This window comes from Poecilia mexicana, unplaced genomic scaffold (assembly GCF_051168715.1).
Source record: "Poecilia mexicana isolate PSO_F unplaced genomic scaffold, ASM5116871v1 scaffold_10, whole genome shotgun sequence".
NCBI classification, from domain to species: Eukaryota; Metazoa; Chordata; class Actinopteri; order Cyprinodontiformes; family Poeciliidae; genus Poecilia; species Poecilia mexicana.
This window is the reverse complement of record NW_028263379.1, coordinates 3355705-3377179: the sequence shown is the minus strand read 5'-3', so window position 1 is coordinate 3377179 and position 21475 is coordinate 3355705. Positions and strand designations below refer to the sequence as shown.

General features: G+C 45.7%; 1 protein-coding gene across 6 annotated transcripts in view; it reads right to left on the bottom strand.

The window, feature by feature from the left end:
* The window catches only part of LOC106911428 (transcription factor COE3-like), a 114514-nt gene that overhangs the window by 68747 nt on the left and 24292 nt on the right, over positions 1 to 21475 (bottom strand). For all 6 annotated transcript variants that reach the window (XM_088009314.1, XM_088009317.1, XM_088009316.1 and 3 more), the window contains exons 5-6: positions 20073 to 20146; positions 15565 to 15633 (exon numbers count right to left, since the gene is read on the bottom strand). In XM_088009314.1, coding sequence (XP_087865440.1) covers positions 15565 to 15633; positions 20073 to 20146 — 143 coding nt within the window. The remainder of the gene's footprint in view (positions 1 to 15564; positions 15634 to 20072; positions 20147 to 21475) is intronic.

Below are 21475 nucleotides of genomic sequence, written 5' to 3'. Positions count from 1 at the left end.
TGCCTTCACATGACTGCAGAAAGAGGATATGCTGTAGCCAAGCAACTCCTCAAAGAACATTTTGGCAATGAATTTAATATTACTGCAGCCTACATGGAAAAGGTCACTGCTTGGCCCAACATTAAAGGTGAAGATGCAAAAGCATTAAAGGCGTTTGGACTGTTCCTTCGTGAATGCTGCAATGCAATGGAGGAACTGCAGTATTTGGATGAGTTAAGCATGCCAGCTAACATGAAAATCTTGGTTCAAAAGTTTCCTTTTAAACTAAGAGAAAAATGGAGAACAAAAGCAAATGAGATTTTTGAGAGAACAAGTCAAAGAGCATGTTTCAGAGATATTGTTGCCTTTATTGAACACCAGATTAGAATAATCTCAGATCCAGTTTTTGGAGATATACAGGATTTACAACTTGCTAGGGGGATCATAAGACCTAGCAAACCTCAAATAAAGTCACAGTTTAAAAGAAACAGTTTTGTCACCCATGTTTCTGTTAATGACGGTAACATGCCTTCTCTTAAAAATGAAGTAACTGTTGTTGATAAATCAAATTACTTATCCTGTCTGTATTGTACACAGGATGGACATGTATTGGAACAATGTCGGCAATTAGAAAAGAGGTCACACAGGGAAAAACTAGACTTTCTAAAAGACAAAGGTTTGTGTTTTGGTTGTTTGAATACAGGACATTTAAGCAAGAACTGTGTTAAACGCATAACGTGCAAACACTGTAACCAAAAGCATCCCAGCTTTTTGCACATTGGACAGAAGGAAAGACTCCATCAGAAGGAGTTGGATCAGGCAGCAAAGGGCTGTAAAACCTCCTCAACTTGTGGTCATACTGGGGCTGGCCACCATAGAGGGATTCTTCCTATCCTGCCTGTGAAAGTGAAAAGTTCAAAGGGAACTAAAATCATTAAAACATACGCTTTTCTGGACCCTGGGAGCACCGATACATTCTGCTCTGAAAGACTTCTTAATGAACTCAACATTCAAGGTCGAAAGACTCAGATTCATCTCCGGACAATGGGTCAGAGTAAAACAATGACAACTTCAATCATTAAAGGGCTGGAGATTTCAGAAATAAATGGAAGCCATTTCTATCAGCTTCCCATTGTGTTTACACAAAAGGAAATGCCAGTCTCCACCGACAACATCATCAGTGAGGAGGAACTGTCTAAATGGTCGTACTTAAAGGACATCAACTTTCCTCGCATACATGCTGGTGTAGATCTACTGGTGGGAACCAATGCATCTAAACTAATGGAACCTTGGGAGGTGGTTAATAGTCAGGGTGAAGGGCCCTATGCAATCAGAAGTCTCCTAGGATGGGTTGTAAATGCTTCAGCAGAAGATTACAATGATCTTGAAAATGGCTACCCTTCAGTTCATGTCAACAGAACTACAATTGATAAAATTGAAGAGCTTCTGATCAGTCAATACAACTATGACTTTATTGAAAAGTCCTTTACAGAACAAGAGGAAATGTCAAGAGAGGAACAAAAGTTCCTAGACATAATGAATCGCTCTGCACAAGTGGAGAATGGACATTACAAACTGAAACTGCCTTTCAAAAGGGAAGAACTCTTTATGCCAAACAACATTTCTGTTGCCCTGCGGCGCATACATGGGTTGAAAAGAAAATTTAAGAACAAAGGTTTCCATAAAGAGTACACAAACTTCATGACTAATGCCATTGATAGTGGACATGCAGAAAGGGTTCCACAGCATCAGCTGACAACAGCAAAAGGCAAGGTGTGGTATATACCCCATCATGGTGTATACCATCCACAAAAACATAAGCTGCGTGTAGTGTTTGATTGTGGAGCAGAGTATAAAGGGGTCTCTCTTAACAGTCAGCTTTTACAGGGCCCTAATCTAACTAGCTCATTAGTGGGGGTTCTAGTGAGGTTTCGGCAGGAACATGTGGCATTAATGGCAGACATAAAATCCATGTTCCACCAGGTTAAGGTGGCTGAGGAGCATGTGGACTTTCTACGTTTCATGTGGTGGCCTCAAGGTAATCTAGAACAAGACCTTGAGGAATACCGTATGACTGTCCACTTATTTGGTGCAGTCTCCTCACCGAGCTGTGCTTGCTATGCTCTCAGAAAGACTGCTGAGGATAATCAGTCCAACTTCTCAGCAGATGTTGTACTAACAGTCAACAAAAACTTTTACATGGATGACCTCTTAAAAAGTCTGCCATCAGAGGAAAGTGCAGTTACCATGGCCGAAGATCTAATAGCTATTTGCAGCAGAGGAGGGTTTACGCTAACCCAATGGATTAGCAACAGCCGAGAAGTGCTCCAATGTATCCCAGGAGAGCTCAGGTCCCAGACTCTTTGTGAGTTGAATCTAGACAGTGATGAGCTACCGCTAGACAGAGCACTAGGTTTACAATGGTGCACAGAAACAGACAGTTTTAAGTTCAAGCTGAAGGTCAAAGAAAAGCCTTCCACTAAAAGAGGTATGTTGTCCACCATCAGCTCCATTTATGATCCGCTAGGATTCCTAGCACCTCTCATTCTTCCTGCCAAACTGCTGTTACAAGAGTTATGCAGGATGAAGTGGGGCTGGGATGATCCTATACCTCTAATCTTCCAAAATCAGTGGAACCGGTGGCTGACTGACTTGGAAAAATTGGCTGACTTCCAAGTCAGCAGATGTATCAAACCTGAAGGTTTTGGAGAAGTTATTAATGCCCAGTTACACCACTTCTCTGATGCTAGTGAGAGTGGGTATGGTACAGCTACATATGTCAGAATGCAGAACAGCAACAAGAAAGTTCATGTATCATTCTTGTTTGGCAAAGCCAGAGTAGCTCCACTCAAACCTGTGACTATTCCTCGTTTAGAGCTCACAGCTGCTGTTATGGCTGTTAGACTGAATAACATGCTTCAGTCAGAGCTTCAGCTGCCATTGGAGAAGGCTTGCTTCTGGACTGACAGCACATCAGTTCTAAAATATATCAAAAATGAAGACAAAAGGTTTCAAACCTTCGTTGCTAACAGAGTAACAATCATCAGAGACAACACAGACATTGAGCAGTGGAGACACGTGCCTTCATCTTTAAACCCTGCTGATGATGCTTCCCGTGGATTTAAAGTTGACAGCCTTTTGAACCAAAAATGGATAGAAAGTCCTACATTTTTGTGGGAACCTGAAGATAAATGGCCCAAGTCTCCAATGAATTTCAGTATGACTACTGATGACCCAGAACTAAAGAAAACTCCCTTGATCAACGCTACAGTCATTAATTCAAATGCAACTTCTCAACTAATATCATTCTTCTCCGACTGGCAAAAATTGAAGCTTGCAGTTGCTTGGTTCCTCAAGCTAAAGGGAGTTCTGCTGAAACTAAGTAAGAGAAGAAAGGGATTACAGCTGACCAATTCAGTCACGACTGAAACATCAACATTGGAGTTGACAAAGGAAATGCAAGCTCTCAAAAACTCGCTGGGAAATCAAAGTGTGTCTCTAGAAGATCTCACACAAGCTGAGACAGCCATAATTTCCTTTTGCCAAAGGGAGAGATTCCCTGATGAGTTTGCTGCATTAACATCTCGCAACTCAGAAATACCCAGAAGCAGCCCAATTTATAAACTGGACCCTGTACTGCAAGATGGGCTTCTGCGTGTTGGAGGTCGGCTGAGTAAAGCAGCCATCCCTGAGAACATTAAACATCCTCTCATTCTAGCAAAGGACCAGCACATCTCCTATCTTATCCTCCGACATTTTCACTTGCAGCTTGGTCATGGAGGAAGAAATCATGTCCTCTCAGTCATAAGAAGAAAATTTTGGATAACAAATGGAGTTTCAGCTGTGAAAAGGGTCATAGCAACATGTTCTTTCTGCAGGATGTATGGAGGACAAACCGGTCAACAACAAATGGCAGACTTGCCAGAGGAAAGAGTGGTCCCTGATCTACCACCATTCACAAATGTTGGTGTAGATTATTTTGGGCCTATTGATGTGAAAAGAGGACGCAGTGTTGTAAAACGCTATGGAGTACTGTTCACATGCATGACGAGCAGGGCCGTGCACCTTGAAGTGGCTTACTCTTTAAATACCGACTCATGTATCAATGCACTGCGGCGATTCATCTCTCGAAGAGGGCAAGTTTCACACATGAGATCAGATAACGGCACCAATTTCATAGGAGCAGAAAGAGAGCTACGAGAAGCACTAGCCTCTCTAAATAATGGGAGAATTGAGAAAGCCATGGCACAAAAGGGGATTAAATGGAGTTTTAACCCACCATCTGGATCACATTGTGGCGGGGTATGGGAGCGCCTCATCCGAATGATCAAAAAGGTTCTGCACTCAGTGCTCCGTCAACAAATATTGGACGACGAAGGATTTCACACTGTACTTTGTGAAGCAGAGGCAATACTTAATGATCGTCCCATCACAAAGTTATCGGAGGACCCCAACGACCTTGAGGCTTTAACACCCAACCACTTGCTACTTATGAAGGGAAAACCAGCTCATCCGCCAGGACTCTTTGACAAAACGGATCTTTACGCTAAAAGAAGGTGGAAACAAAACCAATACATTTCAGATCTCTTTTGGAAGCGTTGGATTCGAGAATATCTACCGTTGTTACAAGAAAGACAAAAGTGGACAAAGAAAAGGAGATGTTTCATCCCTGGAGATGTGGTGGTGGTTATGGACTCTACAACACCTCGAGGGTCATGGATATTAGGGAAAGTTGTTAAAACCTTTCCAGATAAAAAAGGTCTGGTACGAGTGGTTCATCTTCAAACGAAAACAAACATAATTGAAAGACCTGTAACAAAAATCTGTCTATTATGTGAAGCTACAAACTGAAAACTGATAGGATAATGAATGAGTAAACCTGATTTACATCTTATGTATATTTGCATAGAGATATGTCTTTATTTGTGGCTCCTTTTAATTTAAGTCTGATAATTGCCACACGCAATTAGGGGCTGGCGTGTAGGAGCCATTTATCCTTTCTGGTGTTTATCGCCACCAGGGGGCGTATTTTATTTTGAGTTCTGAGTGTCTGATGGGGGATGGGTTATTTAAGGTCAATCATGATTCTGTTCAGGTGTTGTTAATAGGTAGAGGCAAACAGTTTTCTACTGTGCTTGGTTTTTGGATGTATGTCGAATTTATGTGGATCTTAAGGAAAACAGTAAGACAATGGACATTGTACTGGAAATAAATGACTTAACTTTATATCAAACGGAAGATCGGCATGCTGAATCTTAATTGAGCGCACGTAAAACCAATGCCTTTCAACAACAACCACCAGTAGCCTAAAATATAGGATTTTAGCCGCTACATACGTTGATATTTAAATTAACAAATAAGAATGAAAGAGCAGAGCATGCACATTGCTCTTTGTTTTTGTTCAAAGTGGCAGCTGTAATGTCTGCCATGGTGTCAGACTACCTGGCTTCATGTACTGGGATAGAGAGTGAAAACAGTCCCGATGAGCGCCTTCTGTTTGGTTACTTCTTGCTTATTGCTCCTTGGTCAGTGTTCATGGTTGAGCGTTATTTACCGTCAGGGCATTGCCTCAATTGCTATGTTTAATGGTGCAACAGTGGTGGATTCTTATATGAGCAATATGGGCAAATGTCCAGGGTGTTATGTTTTTAGGGATGGCACGAGACCATCACACATTGTAGCACAGAAATGGAATATTTAATATTGGTAAAATGTATTAAGTATTTAATATCTAGGTGTTCTTATGGGAATATGGATCTTTCAGATTATTTTGAGAAGCAATTTCGATCATATTTTACATTTTATTGTGTCATGTAGCTGTAGCTGGTCTTGGTCTTGACTCGGTCTCGGGTTAGGTGGTCTTGAACCCAACACTGCTGGGCGGTTACTGGTTTAACTGGTTGTCATGGCTGCTGGTGGTTGCTATGATAGGTGTAACGTCAAAGTGAACGAAACATGAGCCTCATTATCATCTTCTGGTCTCTCCCTGATTTTGTTTTCTTCTTGCACACAGTGGAGGAAAACCAGCATGGTGGTGGCAGCCTGATGCTAAGGGAGGCTTTTCAGCAGAAACAGGGAAGCTGGTTAGCATTGAGCTAACAGTTCTGAATGAACACCTGCTAAAAGCTAAAGGCTGGTCAGGAGTTCATCTTCCAAAAGACCCACAACAAGCCAGAGCTAAAGATGCTAGCAGTGGTTAGCAGTATGGTTAGCAGCAGGGCTAGCAGTATAGCTAGCTTCTGAGGTCAAACTGAGAACTTAGGATGTTCTCATGTTAAAGAAGCTTTTATTCTGAGGTGTAAGAGCAATTAACTGCAGCCTGAAGAAAGTTTAGTTAGGACACTTAATGAAGCTCAGTGTGATGTGTCTCTCTCTCTCTCTCTCTCTCTCACACACAGTGAGTGAGTCAGCAGCAAGTGGATCAGCTGAGAGGAAAATAAGGGAGCGGTGCTGCTGGACTGGAGGGAAATGAATTCGTCCATCGCTTCTGCATGGATGGTGCGGAGGAGAAGGAGCGAGCAGAGAATTCTGGGTAAATTATGTCTCCAACTTAGAACCATAAACATCGCTATTGTTGGTTTTTATTCCTGTTTTTAGAGTTTGCTGCAAAAATAAATCAAGTGATCAGATAAATAGGGTAGAAGTGGCATTGAATTAATTAGGTCTACTTATGCACACACACACACACACACACACACACACACACACACACAGATTTATTTTTTTGTTGCCGTTAAAAAGTGTTTCCAAACAAGCGGCTCTGGACTTTCTGTTTTCGTGCAGACCCAAAAACAATTGCTCATTTGAACGTAAAATGCTGCGCGCGCACGCACACACACACACACACACACAGATCAATACCAATTTATAATTCAGGATTGCTGGAGTTTGGGTTTTAGGGCAGCCTGGCTTCCAGCCTTCATAAATATTACAGTGTTATTGACTTGATCTCAATGAATTGGAGATTTTCTTCTTCTGCTTTTTTTCTTCTTCTTCTGCTTCATTGCACACCCCCCCCCACCAAACCATGAAACTCACACACCTTTAAATTTAGTTCTGATCCTGAGGAATAGAGTCTTCTTGTTTTATTTTCAGTGAGTTAAAGATGAGAGAAGAAACAAGCTGCAACACGGAGGCTGATAGCCTGAACACCTCCTCTCTCTCTCTCTCTCTCTCACACACACACAGGCCAACACTCCGTCAGATCGAGTAGAGACGGTCTCACCTCTGAGCATCAGCGCTGTGTGTGTGTGTGTGTGTGTGTGTGTGTGTGTGTGTGTGTGTGTGTTATTTGCAGCCATGAAACTACAGCTGATGACGGTAACAGCTGTAGAAGGCTTTTCCGACCGAGTCGCCTCTGCTGCCGGTCCCTCAGCGACGCGATGCGTTCTGTGGCGACGACGCGCCGTCTGGCCTCAGCCGGAGACGCCGCCATGTTTAGGCACAGATCAGGTAACCTAAAGGTCACCTGACCTGAGGTTCGGACTGCACCTGCAGGCATGTTCTGCTCACTGCAACTGAACATGGACTGTAAACCTAAAACCAGTCCAGAACCAGTTCAGATCTTTTGGATTTCCTTATATCTAAGGAACATGAAGGTTTTCACAAACCAACCTGAAGGTAGAAAATGAAATTCCAGAGTTGAAACCAAATGCGACAAGAAGCAAACGTTTGAACCTTCAGCATTAAAGCGGAAAAGGTTCGTTGTAGTGACTGGGAACTCTGGGAATGCTGGGAGAATCATCAGGTACAACAATGTGAGTCAGAACTTTAGTTTGGACCTTATGGACCAGAGCTGCATCCAGAACAGAACCATCAGCACTGCTGACCTCTGACTCTGAGACCAAATCAGACAGGAAGTGATGTCACACTTCTTCATATTCTACCTGCTGATTAACAACCGTTCCTCCCGACCAACTGGACCTGGTCCAGGACCCGGTCCTGGACCAGATTCTGGACAGGCTGGCCCAGGCTGGACAGGCTGGCCCAGTTAACCCTTTCAGCCTCTTCAGTCATCAGCAAAACATCAACTTTGAAGAAAAATTTTTTAGAGAAAAAGTATTTCAGTGAAAATGTGACTGCTAACCTGATACGGGTCGTCTCAGAGCCACGGTTCTGGTTCTGGATCACAGAAATCTTTAAATTGTTGAGTAGATCGCTATGATCTATATTTCCCACAATGCATTACTAAAAACCTTCTCAGCACTTCCTGTTGTCTCAGTCAGAACCACCATGATAGAAACAAGTTAACATAAAATGCTCCAATTAGCGCTGAAGTTTTATTCAGCTCCCCCAGGTGACCCCCCCACCACTCCTCATCCTCCATCTTCCTCTCAGCCTCTCTGACTCGGTGATGTTCTGTTTTATTGTAAATCTATACCGTTAATCTGCGAGGCTCCGATTGGCCGCGATGTCCCGATCGATGCGCTGCGATTGTTGGGAAGTGTCCGCTGGGACAGATGACCCCTGACCCTGCACTGAGTCCAGACTTCAGATCTACTGTTCCGATTTCATCTGACCAACAAACCAGAGAACATTTCTCACCGTCCTCTTCCTGATGTGCCGCTGTCACGGAGGATGCTTCAGTCATGAGACGTCCAGTCCTTCAGAAGCCTCTTTATGCCACAGTGACCAGAGGACAGAACCAGAAACTGGGACCAAAACCAGGCAACAAGATAGAAGCTGCTCAGGAACCAAGAAACTGACTCAAAAACAGGCAACAAAACCAAAGACCAGCAAACTGGAGTTGAACTGAGAAAGCCGCTGAGCCGAATGAAGGCAAATCAAAACCAGATCAGAAGAATGAAAGAATGAAAACTAGGCAGGACAGAAACCAGCAGGCTGAACAAAACCTTAGCAATCACACTTTCATTAAGGCAGAAGACTAAAAACCAGACCAAATGGGAGAGAATCCAGCGACAGAACAGAGGCGGGACTGAATCTGGGCCAGAAGACGGAGGCGACTCGGGTTCAGACTCACTTTATCACATCGTATGTGACAGAGAGTTCAATGTTTCGCTGCTGGATCTCTGAAGGTTTTCCTGGATGAAACAAAGCTTAAAGCTTTTTCTGCTCCATTCGTGAATCGCCTCCTTAAATCTCCAGCTGCATTGCCGCCGTTTCTCCTCCCATGAGACTATAAAGCATCATAACTGTGAGACCAACATGTTGTTCTGGTGTTTCTTTACTCAAATGAAGATGAAACCATGAAGCCGTCAGCAGAAAGCCAAAGTTAAAGCTCTCCTTAGGTTTAATTACTCTCTGCAAACCTAACTTTGGTTCAGGGGATGACGGACGTGATTCGTTTTTAATCACACTGCAGAGGTTTGCGATGGATCCAAGCATTGTATTGGTTAATCACAGCCAATGAATCAAAATTGTGCACCAATCTGGATGCATTATTGAACAAAACAGAATTTTAAAAAACATATGAAAATTTAAAACTATAAATACTTGATAACGATCAGAACCAAACTGTTCATTAGAATGGACCGGGCCGGACCACTGGCATCATTTAGCATGTAGCATGAAAAGCTGTAAACAGATTGGATGAAGAGGCTACCTGATCAGAGGGAGCTCTTCCTCCAGTGATGGACTAAAACTCCTTTTATTCTGTTGCCAGTTTACGTGTCCCTTGAATGATGGAACTGCCTCACCAGCTCTACTAATGAGCTAACATTGGAGTCTGGTGAAGCAGAGAGACATCTAAAGGTTGCAGGACAAGCGGCTCTTGAGGGCCGCTGGCCTGCACTGCTCTGGAACCATTCTGGATCAGTTCTGACCGTCGTGACTCCACTTCCTTCACTCAGGTTCTGGGGCAAAGCAGCCAGCTTGAGCCAAAACACATCCTGTCAAAACTGAAACCCACTAAACTGCTGAAGGTTTGCTGCACTTCAGCAGGAGTCTACGGGAAACCTTACTGCAAAACAACAACAAGAGCATTAAGGCAAGAGCAACACAATCGGCTCCTAAAGTCATCCAGACTTACCCGAAGCTCTTACTATCGGTGATGTGGTAGTGCAGTGTTTTTCAACCTTTTTTGAGCCAAGGTACATTGTTTTCATTGAAAAAATCCCGAGTCACACCACCAACCAAAAATGTAGACAAAGATACTCTGTAGCCGCCTATAGTATATACATTCTTATCAAAGTGTCTTGAATAGGAATCAAATAAACACAAAAAATTATTTGTTTATCATATTTTACATTTCTTATTTCAATTGCACTTAACATGTCCACTTCAAAAATACACCTGAACAGCCACGACACTGTCATTGTCATGATCCGTGTTTCTGTGTATTTATTTTTAGGGTTTTCTGTGTTCAGTTTCCTTCCTGTGAGTCTCTGCGTCTTCCCTGTTGATTGCTTCCCAGGTGTGTCTCATTCCTTGATTACCCTCCCTGTGTATTTAAGTCCACCTGTTGTCTTTGTCTCTGTCGTATGTCAGTTGTTGTGTGTTCGGCTCTCCAGTTGAACTGAGAAGTCCTGGTCTGCTTAGCTCTCATTTTCAGTCTTCAGTATATCAGTTGCTACCGGTAACTAGCTGTGTGCTAACTCTCTGCCGTGCCGCCTGTATCGGACTGCTTCTTCATTAAATCCATCATCATCTTTATCACAGCCTGGGTCTCTGCGTCTCTCCTCACCACCACCTCAACCCAGTCAACTTATGACTGTCATTGTGTGAATGTAGTAACATTCAAGCATCACTAATTCTCTTGTTTTAATGTAAAATGCTCTGTACCTACTGCCATCTAGTGGTAAGAAAATTACATGATTACGCTGCTAGACAATGCTACAGCAAAGACACTCAAAGATGGCATCATTTGCAGATAATTGATTCGTTTTCAAAAAATCTTTAAAGACCAATTACCGTAATTTCCGGACTATGAGCGCACCATGCTATAAACCGCACCTTCACATTTTTTTAACCCTCCAGAAATTTACATATACCAGCCGCACCGGGCTACAGGCCGCTGGTATCTCTGTCGCTCTCGGTTTCCCATAAGGACCCAGCAGGGGGCAGCAGAGGGCTGCGTCCTAATAACTGCTTGATATATTAAGGACAAAGTTCTCCGTCTCCAAATCCGGTTTCGTTCACACCGACCTTAAGTGCAGAGGCTTTATTTCCCTCCTGTTCTGCCAGATCGATACTCCTCAACTTAGAAGCTGCATCATATGAGTTTGAAAACATTTCTCCGTCCTGCCTGCTGCTAGCATGTGGTTGTTCTAAATGAAAATTAGCTCGTTCTTCTTTGATTTACAATTTTGACTTCCAATGATTCACTTCCTGCTAAAGAGCCCCCTGGTGGTTGAAGAAAAATCCACAGAAAAGCCGCATGTTCAAAGTGTAGGAAAGAAGTAGCAGCTTATAGTCCGGAAAATACGGGAGGTGAAATTGGATAATTTCCACGGCACACCTGACGATCACTCACGGTACACTAGTGTGCCGCGGAACAGTGGTTGAAAAACACTGTGGTAATGGATGGAATCAGCCGCTTCTGTGATACAAAGAGGAGGAAGGGAATCTGCTTCCCTTAGGTTTCTGATGTTGCAGCAAGAATCCTCTCTCAAAGGAATATTGAGGCTCTAATTGTATAGCTAATTATACTGCCAAACAAATGTCTGAAATTCATAAAAATGACTTTAGTCATCTTCTAAGCACAGCTGGAAATCTAAAAATGAAGATGTTTATCAGTGGACACTAAAGACCATTGGATGTCTTTAACAAATGGCTTTAAAAGCTCGTTCTGGCAGCCAGTTGTTGGCAACCACAAGATCTTCTGGAAACGTTATGATCTCTACAAACCAGACAGTCTGTCTAAAGCAAGCTGGAACAAAACTTCTCACTGCAAACTTACTGAAAATGATCAAATACAAAATTTCTTCGTCCAACCAAGGACAGTGTGAGATCACAGATCCAGAAGTACAAAGACCCCTGATCAGGAAAGAGCCGTCTGATGCCAAGGAACCCTCCAAATTTCGGGAGCTCACTCTTCCATAGCAGTGAGCTGGAGATGAAGTCGCCGGTTCTCCTCCTCCAGTTTCTCCCTCATCTCCCCAACTCCTTCAACACCTACAGAAGCCAAAGCAGCTCATCAGAAGCGTCTTCCTCTGGACTGATGCATCTCAACCACCTAAGCTGAATTGCCATGTATCACTTCTCTACTGAGAACCCAAAAAGCAAAACTTCATCAGTACCCTCTGCATATCTGAACTCTGATATGATGTTTACACCAGTCTTCCTGCAGAATGCTTTGGCCCCAGTTAATGCGATGCAGGAGAATTCCTGTCTAAATTAAACAGAAAAATAAAGGATTTAAACCTCAAATTGATCTGCTGTCTGAAGTAAACTCACTGTGAAGAATCATAAACAAAAACATCAACATCGCCTGTGCCTTGTTTACCACCGTTGACAGGTTAACCAACCTTACTTTGACTGAGCCACTGGACTCCAACAGCGCCTGCAGCCGACCTGAAACCTTCACTGAGAAAGTGGAAAACAATTAAATGTTTTCTGCCATGACGTCTTCCACGCTGCTCTTTGCTTGTTTCATTTTTGTTAAAATTCTAAAAATTGTTTTAGTGATGTCATCAGGGGTGAACCTCAGTGGGAACAAGTAAACTAAACACCAAATCCAGAACCAACAATATGCAGAAAACAATTTCAACAAGTCAACCATGAAAACTAGAAGAAATGATAAATTACCGTCTCCTCTTCCAAACTTTCCTTCATGGATCTGATCTGAACAACAATCTGGTTAAATCAGAACCAGCATCACTAAAAACAGCCGCGTTCACCCGGTTTCCATGGCTACAGTGCTGAGACTGGCCTAGTCAAAGTGTTCAATGGCATCCACATAAACAGACTGGTTCTGGTTCTGTTGGACCTCAGTGTTGATCCTGAACGGTGCTCAGAGAATGCACTTTAAAACACTGCTGGTAGTTTAGAAATCACGGAGCGGCTCAAAGATCTGCTCCGGTTCAGAACCAGAACCAGAGGACCAAGCCTTTTCTGCTGAAAACTTTCTTTAGGATCCAAGATGGAGGCGAGGTGCCGCTTCAGATGTCGGTCCTTTCACATTAGTGCGTTGTCCCTGTGAGGCCCCTGCTTGTTTGAGGTCAAAGGTCACCCTCCATCACGCTAAGCGCGCCTCCCCAGTGCTGTAAATGGAACCTCTGAGGGGTCGTGACCTCCATGTAAGGCTCAGGAGGTGACGGAGGCGGGGGCACCGCCGGCACTGCGGGTAATTACAGCCCAGCCTCCTCCACCGCTTTGACACTCTGAGGCAATTTATTGCCCCGCTCGGGCAACTTGGCCACCCATCTAATTGCAATATTAGCGTGTAATAACAGTGAAGCTGCGGCGATCCGTCAGCGCTGCGATCTGCTGCCTCGGCAGGATTTCAGCCATTAACGGCAAACGGGGAAACGAAGCGACTGAGAGGAGCATCGGCCCGCATTTATATTCACACACAGCGGCTGCAGCAGGACCAGCAGTTAAACCTGAGGCAGCATGCAGGTGTTGCAACCTGCAGATGGCGCTGCACCATGTTAGGTGATGGAGACAAAATTGAAACTGGAGTTCAGAAACAGACAATGTTTGATTCACTCCAGCCAGAGTCCGGCTTTACGGCAGCCGCATCATTTGCATGATGGGTCACTGAAAAGCGCCATGCTGCCCCTCCAACCCCCCCCCACCTACGCAGGGGGCAGAGGGGTGGGAAAGGGGGGCAACGCTTGCAATAAATCCCTGCTTTTGTTAACGAGCTCTAAAACGCAACTAAACCAGTGGAGCAGTAAATCAGCCGAGAACCAAGAACCAACAAACACCAAGTGTCCACAGAGAGAGAGTGTCTTGGTTGTCGGGTCCTGTGCCAGAATCGCAGCGTTAAATGCAGAGAAACCGAAGGAACAAACAAGTTTGGACAGGAAACACTGAGACCAGGGCTGGTTCTGGTTCTGGTTCTGGTTGGATCGGGCCTGGCTGTAGGAAGCAGATCTTCAGCAGTGTCTTCAGCTTCAGCTAGTCCATCCGAGACAGGACAGAACCGGTCCAATGAGACCAGAACACCGACTTGTTATTTGTGCACCGGAACAGAACCGAAGGAATGATCCAAACCAAACATCCAGAACCTCAGAGATCCAATAAAAAATGGACTCAGAACCAGCAGAACACAGAAAAACAAATCAACAGCATTTCTAACCAAACACCAGAACCTCCAGAACCAGAACGAGCAGAACCAGAACCAGCAGTCCGTGGATGTTTGAGTCCCCAGTTTGTGCTTTTATTGTGAAAGGCTGTGTGAGCCGAGTCTGCGATGAAACATCGAGAGGCGACAGAAAAACACATCAGACACACCAGAGGTGAGAGGTCGCGTGTGTGTCTGTGTGTGTGTGTGTGTCTGTGTGTGTGTGTGTCTGGCAGGTTGGGACTTGCAGCTCTCTGCTGGATGAAGCGTCTCACCTGGCCACAGACCAACCCCCCCCCCCCACTGCGGCGACTCAGCCAATCACAGACGCCGCGTCCAAGGACGGAGGGAGGATGAGTTCTGCTGCTCCTGACTGGGTTAAAGCGTCTGGGTTTGAACTGAGCAGGAGGCTCCTGGTTCTGGTTCTGGTTCAGAGTCAGCGGCTCATCAGAACTAGCAGCTGTTTCCCGGGTCTCCGGGCGATGAAGGAGAAGCGGCGGCGGCCTCGACTTGCCGCCGCTCTGATCGTGTTTTCGCCGCTTCCTGGTGTTGATGAAACGGTTCGCAGGAAGTGGGAGGTGAGAAACAAGCGAGGCGACAGGAAGCAGGAACGGAGCCGCCGCCGCGCCAGCTGCGCCGTGCTTTAATTAGGCCGCGGCTCAGACTGATGCTGCAGCAAGAGGCTCAGAAACACATGCTGTTCACGGACCGGAACCGGGCCCGGTACCGACCAACAGAACCAGAACCATGAGCCCAGATTACTGAGCAGTCTGAAGTGAACAGAGACAGAGCGAGGTCATGTGAGGTCAGGTCATGTCAGGTGAGGTCATGTCAGGTCATGTCAGGTGAGGTCATGTGAGGTGAGGTCAGGTCATGTCAGGTGAGGTCATGTGAGGTCATGTCAGGTGAGGTCATGTCAGGTGAGGTCATGTGAGGTCATGTCAGGTGAGGTCATGTCAGGTGAGGTCATGTCAGGTGAGGTCATGTGAGGTCATGTCAGGTGAGGTCATGTGAGGTGAGGTCAGGTCATGTCAGGTGAGGTCATGTGAGGTCATGTCAGGTGAGGTCATGTCAGGTCATGTCAGGTGAGGTCATGTGAGGTGAGGTCAGGTCATGTCAGGTGAGGTCATGTGAGGTCATGTCAGGTGAGGTCATGTCAGGTGAGGTCATGTGAGGTCATGTCAGGTGAGGTCATGTCAGGTGAGGTCATGTCAGGTGAGGTCATGTGAGGTCATGTCAGGTGAGGTCATGTCAGGTGAGGTCAGGTGAGGTCATGTGAGGTCATGTCAGGTGAGGTCATGTCAGGTGAGGTCAGGTCATGTCATGTGAGGTCATGTCAGGTGAGGTCATGTCAGGTGAGGTCAGGTCATGTCAGGTGAGGTCAGGTGTGTTCCTACCTGTCGATGATGACCGGGTCCGAAGGCGTTTCGTTCCGGTTCCCGCAGCTCTTCTTGTCGCAGCACCGACTGTGGAAGGAACAGAACCGTTAGAACGGGCCAGAGTCTTCAGAACCACCTGGAAGCAGATCGGTTCTGGTTCTGGTTCTGTCGACTCTTCCACCCAATCTGAACTCATGTCTGCAGCATCGTCTTCATCTCCTCAGGAGGTCAGAAGTCCAACCCGAACCGGCCCGACTCATTGTGGCAAAGTTCTGACAGCAGAACCCGACCTCTTCAAGCCTGCAGCTCCAGAACCGGACCTGGAAGAGTCTGGTTCTGGTTCTTCCCCATGTCGGCAGAACCGATCAGTCAGAACCAGAACAAAACCCATTCAGGCGGTTCTGGAGGTTCTATAGCCTGACCGGGTTGAGCCCAGAACCAACCCAGACGGGCCGAGCTCCTGGTTGGTTCTGACCCAAACACATTTCAGGAGTTTTAATAAATGACATTAGAGTGGCTAGCGGTTAGCCGCTAACGCCTCCTCATGTTGCTGCAGCCGTCCAGAACCAGAACTCTGAGGAGCGCCGGGTTTCTGTGTGGGCGCTGCAGAGCTGGGTGGAGCTCAGTGTTGGCGTCCCGCAGAACATTTGGACTTTTAAAGTGAAGATCGGAACCAGAACCGGAACCGGAGCGGGTTTTAAACTCATGATGCAAAAAAAGTTTCTGTTCCTAAAAATCCAGTTAAAATATTTAAGGATAATTTAATGACAATGAAACAAATGTAAAAAGAATCAAAACAGATTCTATTAAAATGATTTGTTTAAATATAAAATGAAAACATGAAAATAAAGTTTGCATGAACATCCATGAAGGCCCGACATCAGAAGATTTGGAGAAAATTTTACACGTTTAAATTGTAAAATTATCAAACTGACTTTATTAAAGTTTGTTTGCTTCATTAGCAAAGAAAATGAAAAGTGAAAGAATCCGAACCGGGTCAGTTTTGGCTCATTTTGATTCGACCTTTAATTTCTCTATGAGGATTATTCAAATGTTTGTGCAGCCCTGAGTTTCGCCTGCAGGCACAGTAAGTATCCAGTTAGACGGAGGAAACAGGCAGCATTACTGATCCTGGATCAGAAGAAATGCATTTAAAAGTTCTGATGTAAATGGATCTGCTTGAGTTTGTTCCCATAATCCTTCACGAGAAGCTGCCTGACAGTCAAAGCGCAGGGAAAATTGCGAGCTGCTATTATGAATATTTTCACAGTAAAATGAAATGAAACGGATCCGGCTCAGACGATCCGAGTCGTTCCCGTTTCAGCCTCAGAGGAAACATTTCCGGATTTGTTCCGATGAATTTCCTGGAATTTATCCATCATTAATAACAAGACATGAAGTCAACATCAGATTTAATCTCCCGACAAGCTTCTTCTTCTCTTACGGCGCTGAGCAGCATTAGCATATCTTCCGGTAATTCTTAAAAATTAATCACGCTGCATCTGACCCGTGACGTCCAATTACACTCCAGCATCGGCCCCATGCTGTCCTGAATCAAATTGCCATTTGACAAACAAGCGTCAAATCGAGGCTTCGAATGCCAAATGAGACGCTTTATGAATCATTTATCACGCTGTTTGATCTCTAAGTAGAGAAAAATCAGAAAATCAGCGCAGTGTTTGTGTCTGGGCGGCTGCTGCCGTGCGACTGTTGCCACAATAATTTATTCCCCAGCTACGAGGAACCATTAGTGAAAGTTCCAGGAGACCAATTAGCATTGGAAACCCAGTGGTGCTGCTGTGGTGACAAGCTCCTCCAAACCGCCAAAGAAGTGTTATAAACAAACCGGACCCCAGGAGCCTCTGCTGGGGCCCCTCCGGGGACCGGGGCCCCTTTCCAAACACCAAAACAAACCTTGGCTGAGCGTCCAGCGTGCCGCCTTAATGACGCTTCCCCCGGCCCCGGGCGGCCGACACGGGCCGGCTAATGACTGAGAGGTGTGTGTGTGTGTGTGTGTGTGTGTAGGTGTGTGTGTTGGAGGTGAAATAAAACAAATTGCTGCTGCTGTCACTCTGCTGGCTGCAGCTGCTACACACAGAGCAACCCGGCAGCAGCGCTCAGCCGCACTTCAGACTCCCCAGAGAACATCCGGGTTGTGATGTCACATCCTGTGAAACCTGGGGCGCCCTGAGGCCGTGACGCTCTGATCACAGCGCCAGAATCCACCGAGCAGGACAGAACCCGAGCGGTTGTGGAAGAACCGGGCCTTGTTCTGCAACAGAACTTCTCCACTCGCTGGACCCTTTCCCTCCAAATCAAACGGCTTCATGTCTAAAAGTTGAAAAGCTGCAGGAACGATCATATTAGTGGACTCATGTAGAAATGATTTCCTTTTCTGCAGATGTTCTCAAATCTGCGCTGAATCTCAGTTAGCAGAACTTTCATGGTTCTGATCGATCCAACAGAATGCTTGGGATGACGAGGCCTTGAATTATTGATCAGCTGCATGAATTTCCTGGCATTTATATCAGATTTTCTTGCGCGCTCTTTGCTCCATCTGACAATAATTCCAATTAGGAGCATTAATGAATCATTAGAAGCGCATGAACCGGCTGGAGCTGCAGCACAGGATCGATGCAGCGACGGAGCCTCACACGATTAAAACTACGACTTCTCCCATTGCTGCAGGTCCGGTCCAGATGTTCTGCCAGCTCACCCAGCGGCCGGGACATCCTCACCCAGCGGCCGGGACGTCCTCACCCAGCGGCCGGGACATCCTCACCCAGCGGCCGGGACGTCCTCACCCAGCGGCCGGGACGTCCTCACCCAGCGGGTGAATCAGAATCAGATCAACTTTATTGTTCCAGGCGCGGCTGTACGGTGGCCAACCGGTGCGGACGCGGTGAGCAGACGTTAAACATGGTGGTTAACGGTTTGAAGGCTGCTGACCAAAGCTACGAGCTCCGGGAGGAGAGAGAGGCTCCGTCACACAGGACGGACAGTTCAGAAACATTTCGGAAAAAGAAAAAAAGCCATATGTATAAACAGACTAAGGGTGGGTTCACACTGCAGCCTGAAGTGACCCAATTCTGATTTTTTGTCAAATCGGATTTCTTTCGCCGGGCCGTTCACACAGCCACACATATGCAACCTGTATGCGTTCTGCAGTCTGAACGGGCAAACGACCTGAAAGTGTCCCGGAGCGGCTTGCTTTCACCCCGGTGTCTAACATTTCTTTGATTACAAATCCCATCAGTACCAGTTATAACTTATCCTTAGCTCTGATGAAGACTGATGAGACGTTACCATGTGTACCTATGCAGACTAATTTAAGCGAGAAGTTCAATTTTAGTAATTACTAACAGCAAACTTAAACACTTTCTGCAATCATTTCCTATGTTGAACATTTCCACACTTTGGCTACGACTTCCCCAGATAGTATCTAGTGAAGATGCCTCTATTCATTTTAAGTATTTTAAATGCTAATAGTTGTTTTCTAACTGTTCTATTTCCCCCTTACTTTTAAGGTTTTCTATTTAAATTCAGTTATTATTATTATTACAAACACCAAAAACTTGTTTATTATCAATTCCACGGGTCGCCATCATGTTATCTAACAACCTGCTAGCTTACCATAGCTTCCCCCTCCTGCCCCCTCTCACACACCTGCCCTGACACACCTGCCCCCCTGCCAGCATGAAGCGCTGCCTCTTCATGAACATTTCCTTCTTACCGGGCTGCAGCAGATAATCGATCTGTTCCTGGTCACGTCTCTCTCATCTTCCTCCGACAGCAACCAGGAAAGGGCAGGGGGGGGCAAAGAGGACTGAGGGATTTCGATGGATAAACCTTATGCCCATGGATAAAATCAACCAATGTCGCGGTTGACAAAATATCATATTTAATAAACTTTTTTTGTGAAATTATGAGCGCCTTGGTCGCCCTATATATGTGCATCAGTCTGTACGTCAGACGGCCGCTCTTCGCCGCACAGGAGTTCAAACTGAACGCAGTTTTTCTGTTCAAGCTGCAACATTGCTCAAATTTACACCCCTCGTCATACTTTTACCCGCATTTGGCCAGTGGTGGGTGCTAAATTACACCCCTGCATAGCTAAGCTAACAGGGCTATTCAAGTTTTAGTTTTGTTTTAGTTTCATAAAAACAATGTGAACATTAAAACTCCTTCATTTCTGGTAAAATGCGAGCGCTGCTGAGCCGTAGCACAGATTGCATCTGCTTTGACCTCAAAGGTTAAGGGGTTATTGATAATTGTTCCAAGATATTTATAACTTGAACAATCTGAATAAAACCTGGAGCAAGGCGGATTCTTTCTAAAATCAATTAATATCGTTTGGTTTTAGAGACGTTAATGTCCAGAAACAACCGACCAAACCGGCCAATGAAACCCTTCACCAGAACTTGGTGCTGTTCCAGATGTTGATGGTAGCTGCAGCTCATCATCACCTGCAGGTGCCGCAGGGCGATGTCTCACCTGTAGACGCTCACCTGGCTGCCAGTTCTTACCTGCACATGATCTCGTGGGTGAGGAGGACGCGGCACATCTCTGGGTTCTTGTCCTGACCTTCGTACAAGATCGGCTGCAGAAACACAAGCGGGACACGCAGGTCACTTCTGACAGGAAGAACATTTCTCTAACACTGCTGTTTCATTCAAACCACTTTCATCTGGGAATAAACCAGTTTACTGGGACACAAAAGAGTCCCGACTCAACAGCTGTCCAGGCCAGATGTCCCACCCGGTCCTCAGGGGACAGAGTCCTGTCCTGCAGGGTTTAGATTTCCCCCCTGCAAAGCTCCATGATTGCATCACTTCCTCAACCTCAGAGTCTCCGTTGACGTTTTGCTCTGGAGCCAAATGCTGCTTGGTGTTTTGGTCAGAGGCTGAAATCAACCCTACAACCTTCTGGACACAAGATGACTGCTCTGCCCACAGAACCAGAACCACAATTCTTATCAGCTGATCAGGACGGACACTCCTACCCTCCCTCATCCTTCCCAGGGAGTCAGTGTTAAGATTGGGAACCTGTGTGTGTGAGTGAGTTCTCCTTCTCTGACCTCCCACTACCTCATCCACCGTTGGAAACAAACCTCATGCACACACACACACGCATGTCCCTGGGGGACGATACATTTAGCATAACGACTAGTTGAGCGTTATTGATCCTGCTCTGTTGCTCTGGACCAGAGCGGACGGCATGCGGCCGCATCAGGAGTTGCTTTGGTGGAAACACCTTGACGCTCCTTAGCAGCTTCATCGTAATGTCTGCCGCTGGTGGCGCTGATAGTTAGCCTATCAGAAGCTATGCTAGTCTAAAATGGCATCTCAAGGCTAAACATGTAGCAGCTAAGGCTAATTGTCAGCATTTACATTCATCACTAAAAGAAAGGATGGACAAGATGTTCCAGAACATCTCACTGAGTTGGTGTCCAATTCTGGACCTGGGAGGTTCTGATGGTCCATGTGAACCCGGACTCTGGGTCCAAGCAGCGCCAAGTGTCTTTAGAGAGTTTGGGTCATTGGGGTCATGTTTAGGTCTGTATTTCACATTTCTGCTTTATTTCATGGTAAGTGAAAACAATCTGAGTTTTCTGACACTAAGGAGAAAATTTGAGGAATGTCGACCAATCAGGGGTCTTCTCCAGGAGGTGAAGGTGGGAGCAAAGTGTGTGTTTGTCACTGTGGGGTGTGTGTGTCAGGATTCTTGTCTCCAGCATGTCGTCACGGTGCCCTATTAGTAATTATTGATCGGCTGGAGCAGCTCGGCTCATCGATCCGTGACATGCAGACAAAGCAGAGACGGCGGTGTTGGTGTGTGTGTTGGTTTGGTTGGGGTGTGTGTTGGTTTTGTTGGGGTGTGTGTTGGTTTGGTTGGGGTGTGTGTTGGTTTTGTTGGGGTGTGTGTTGGT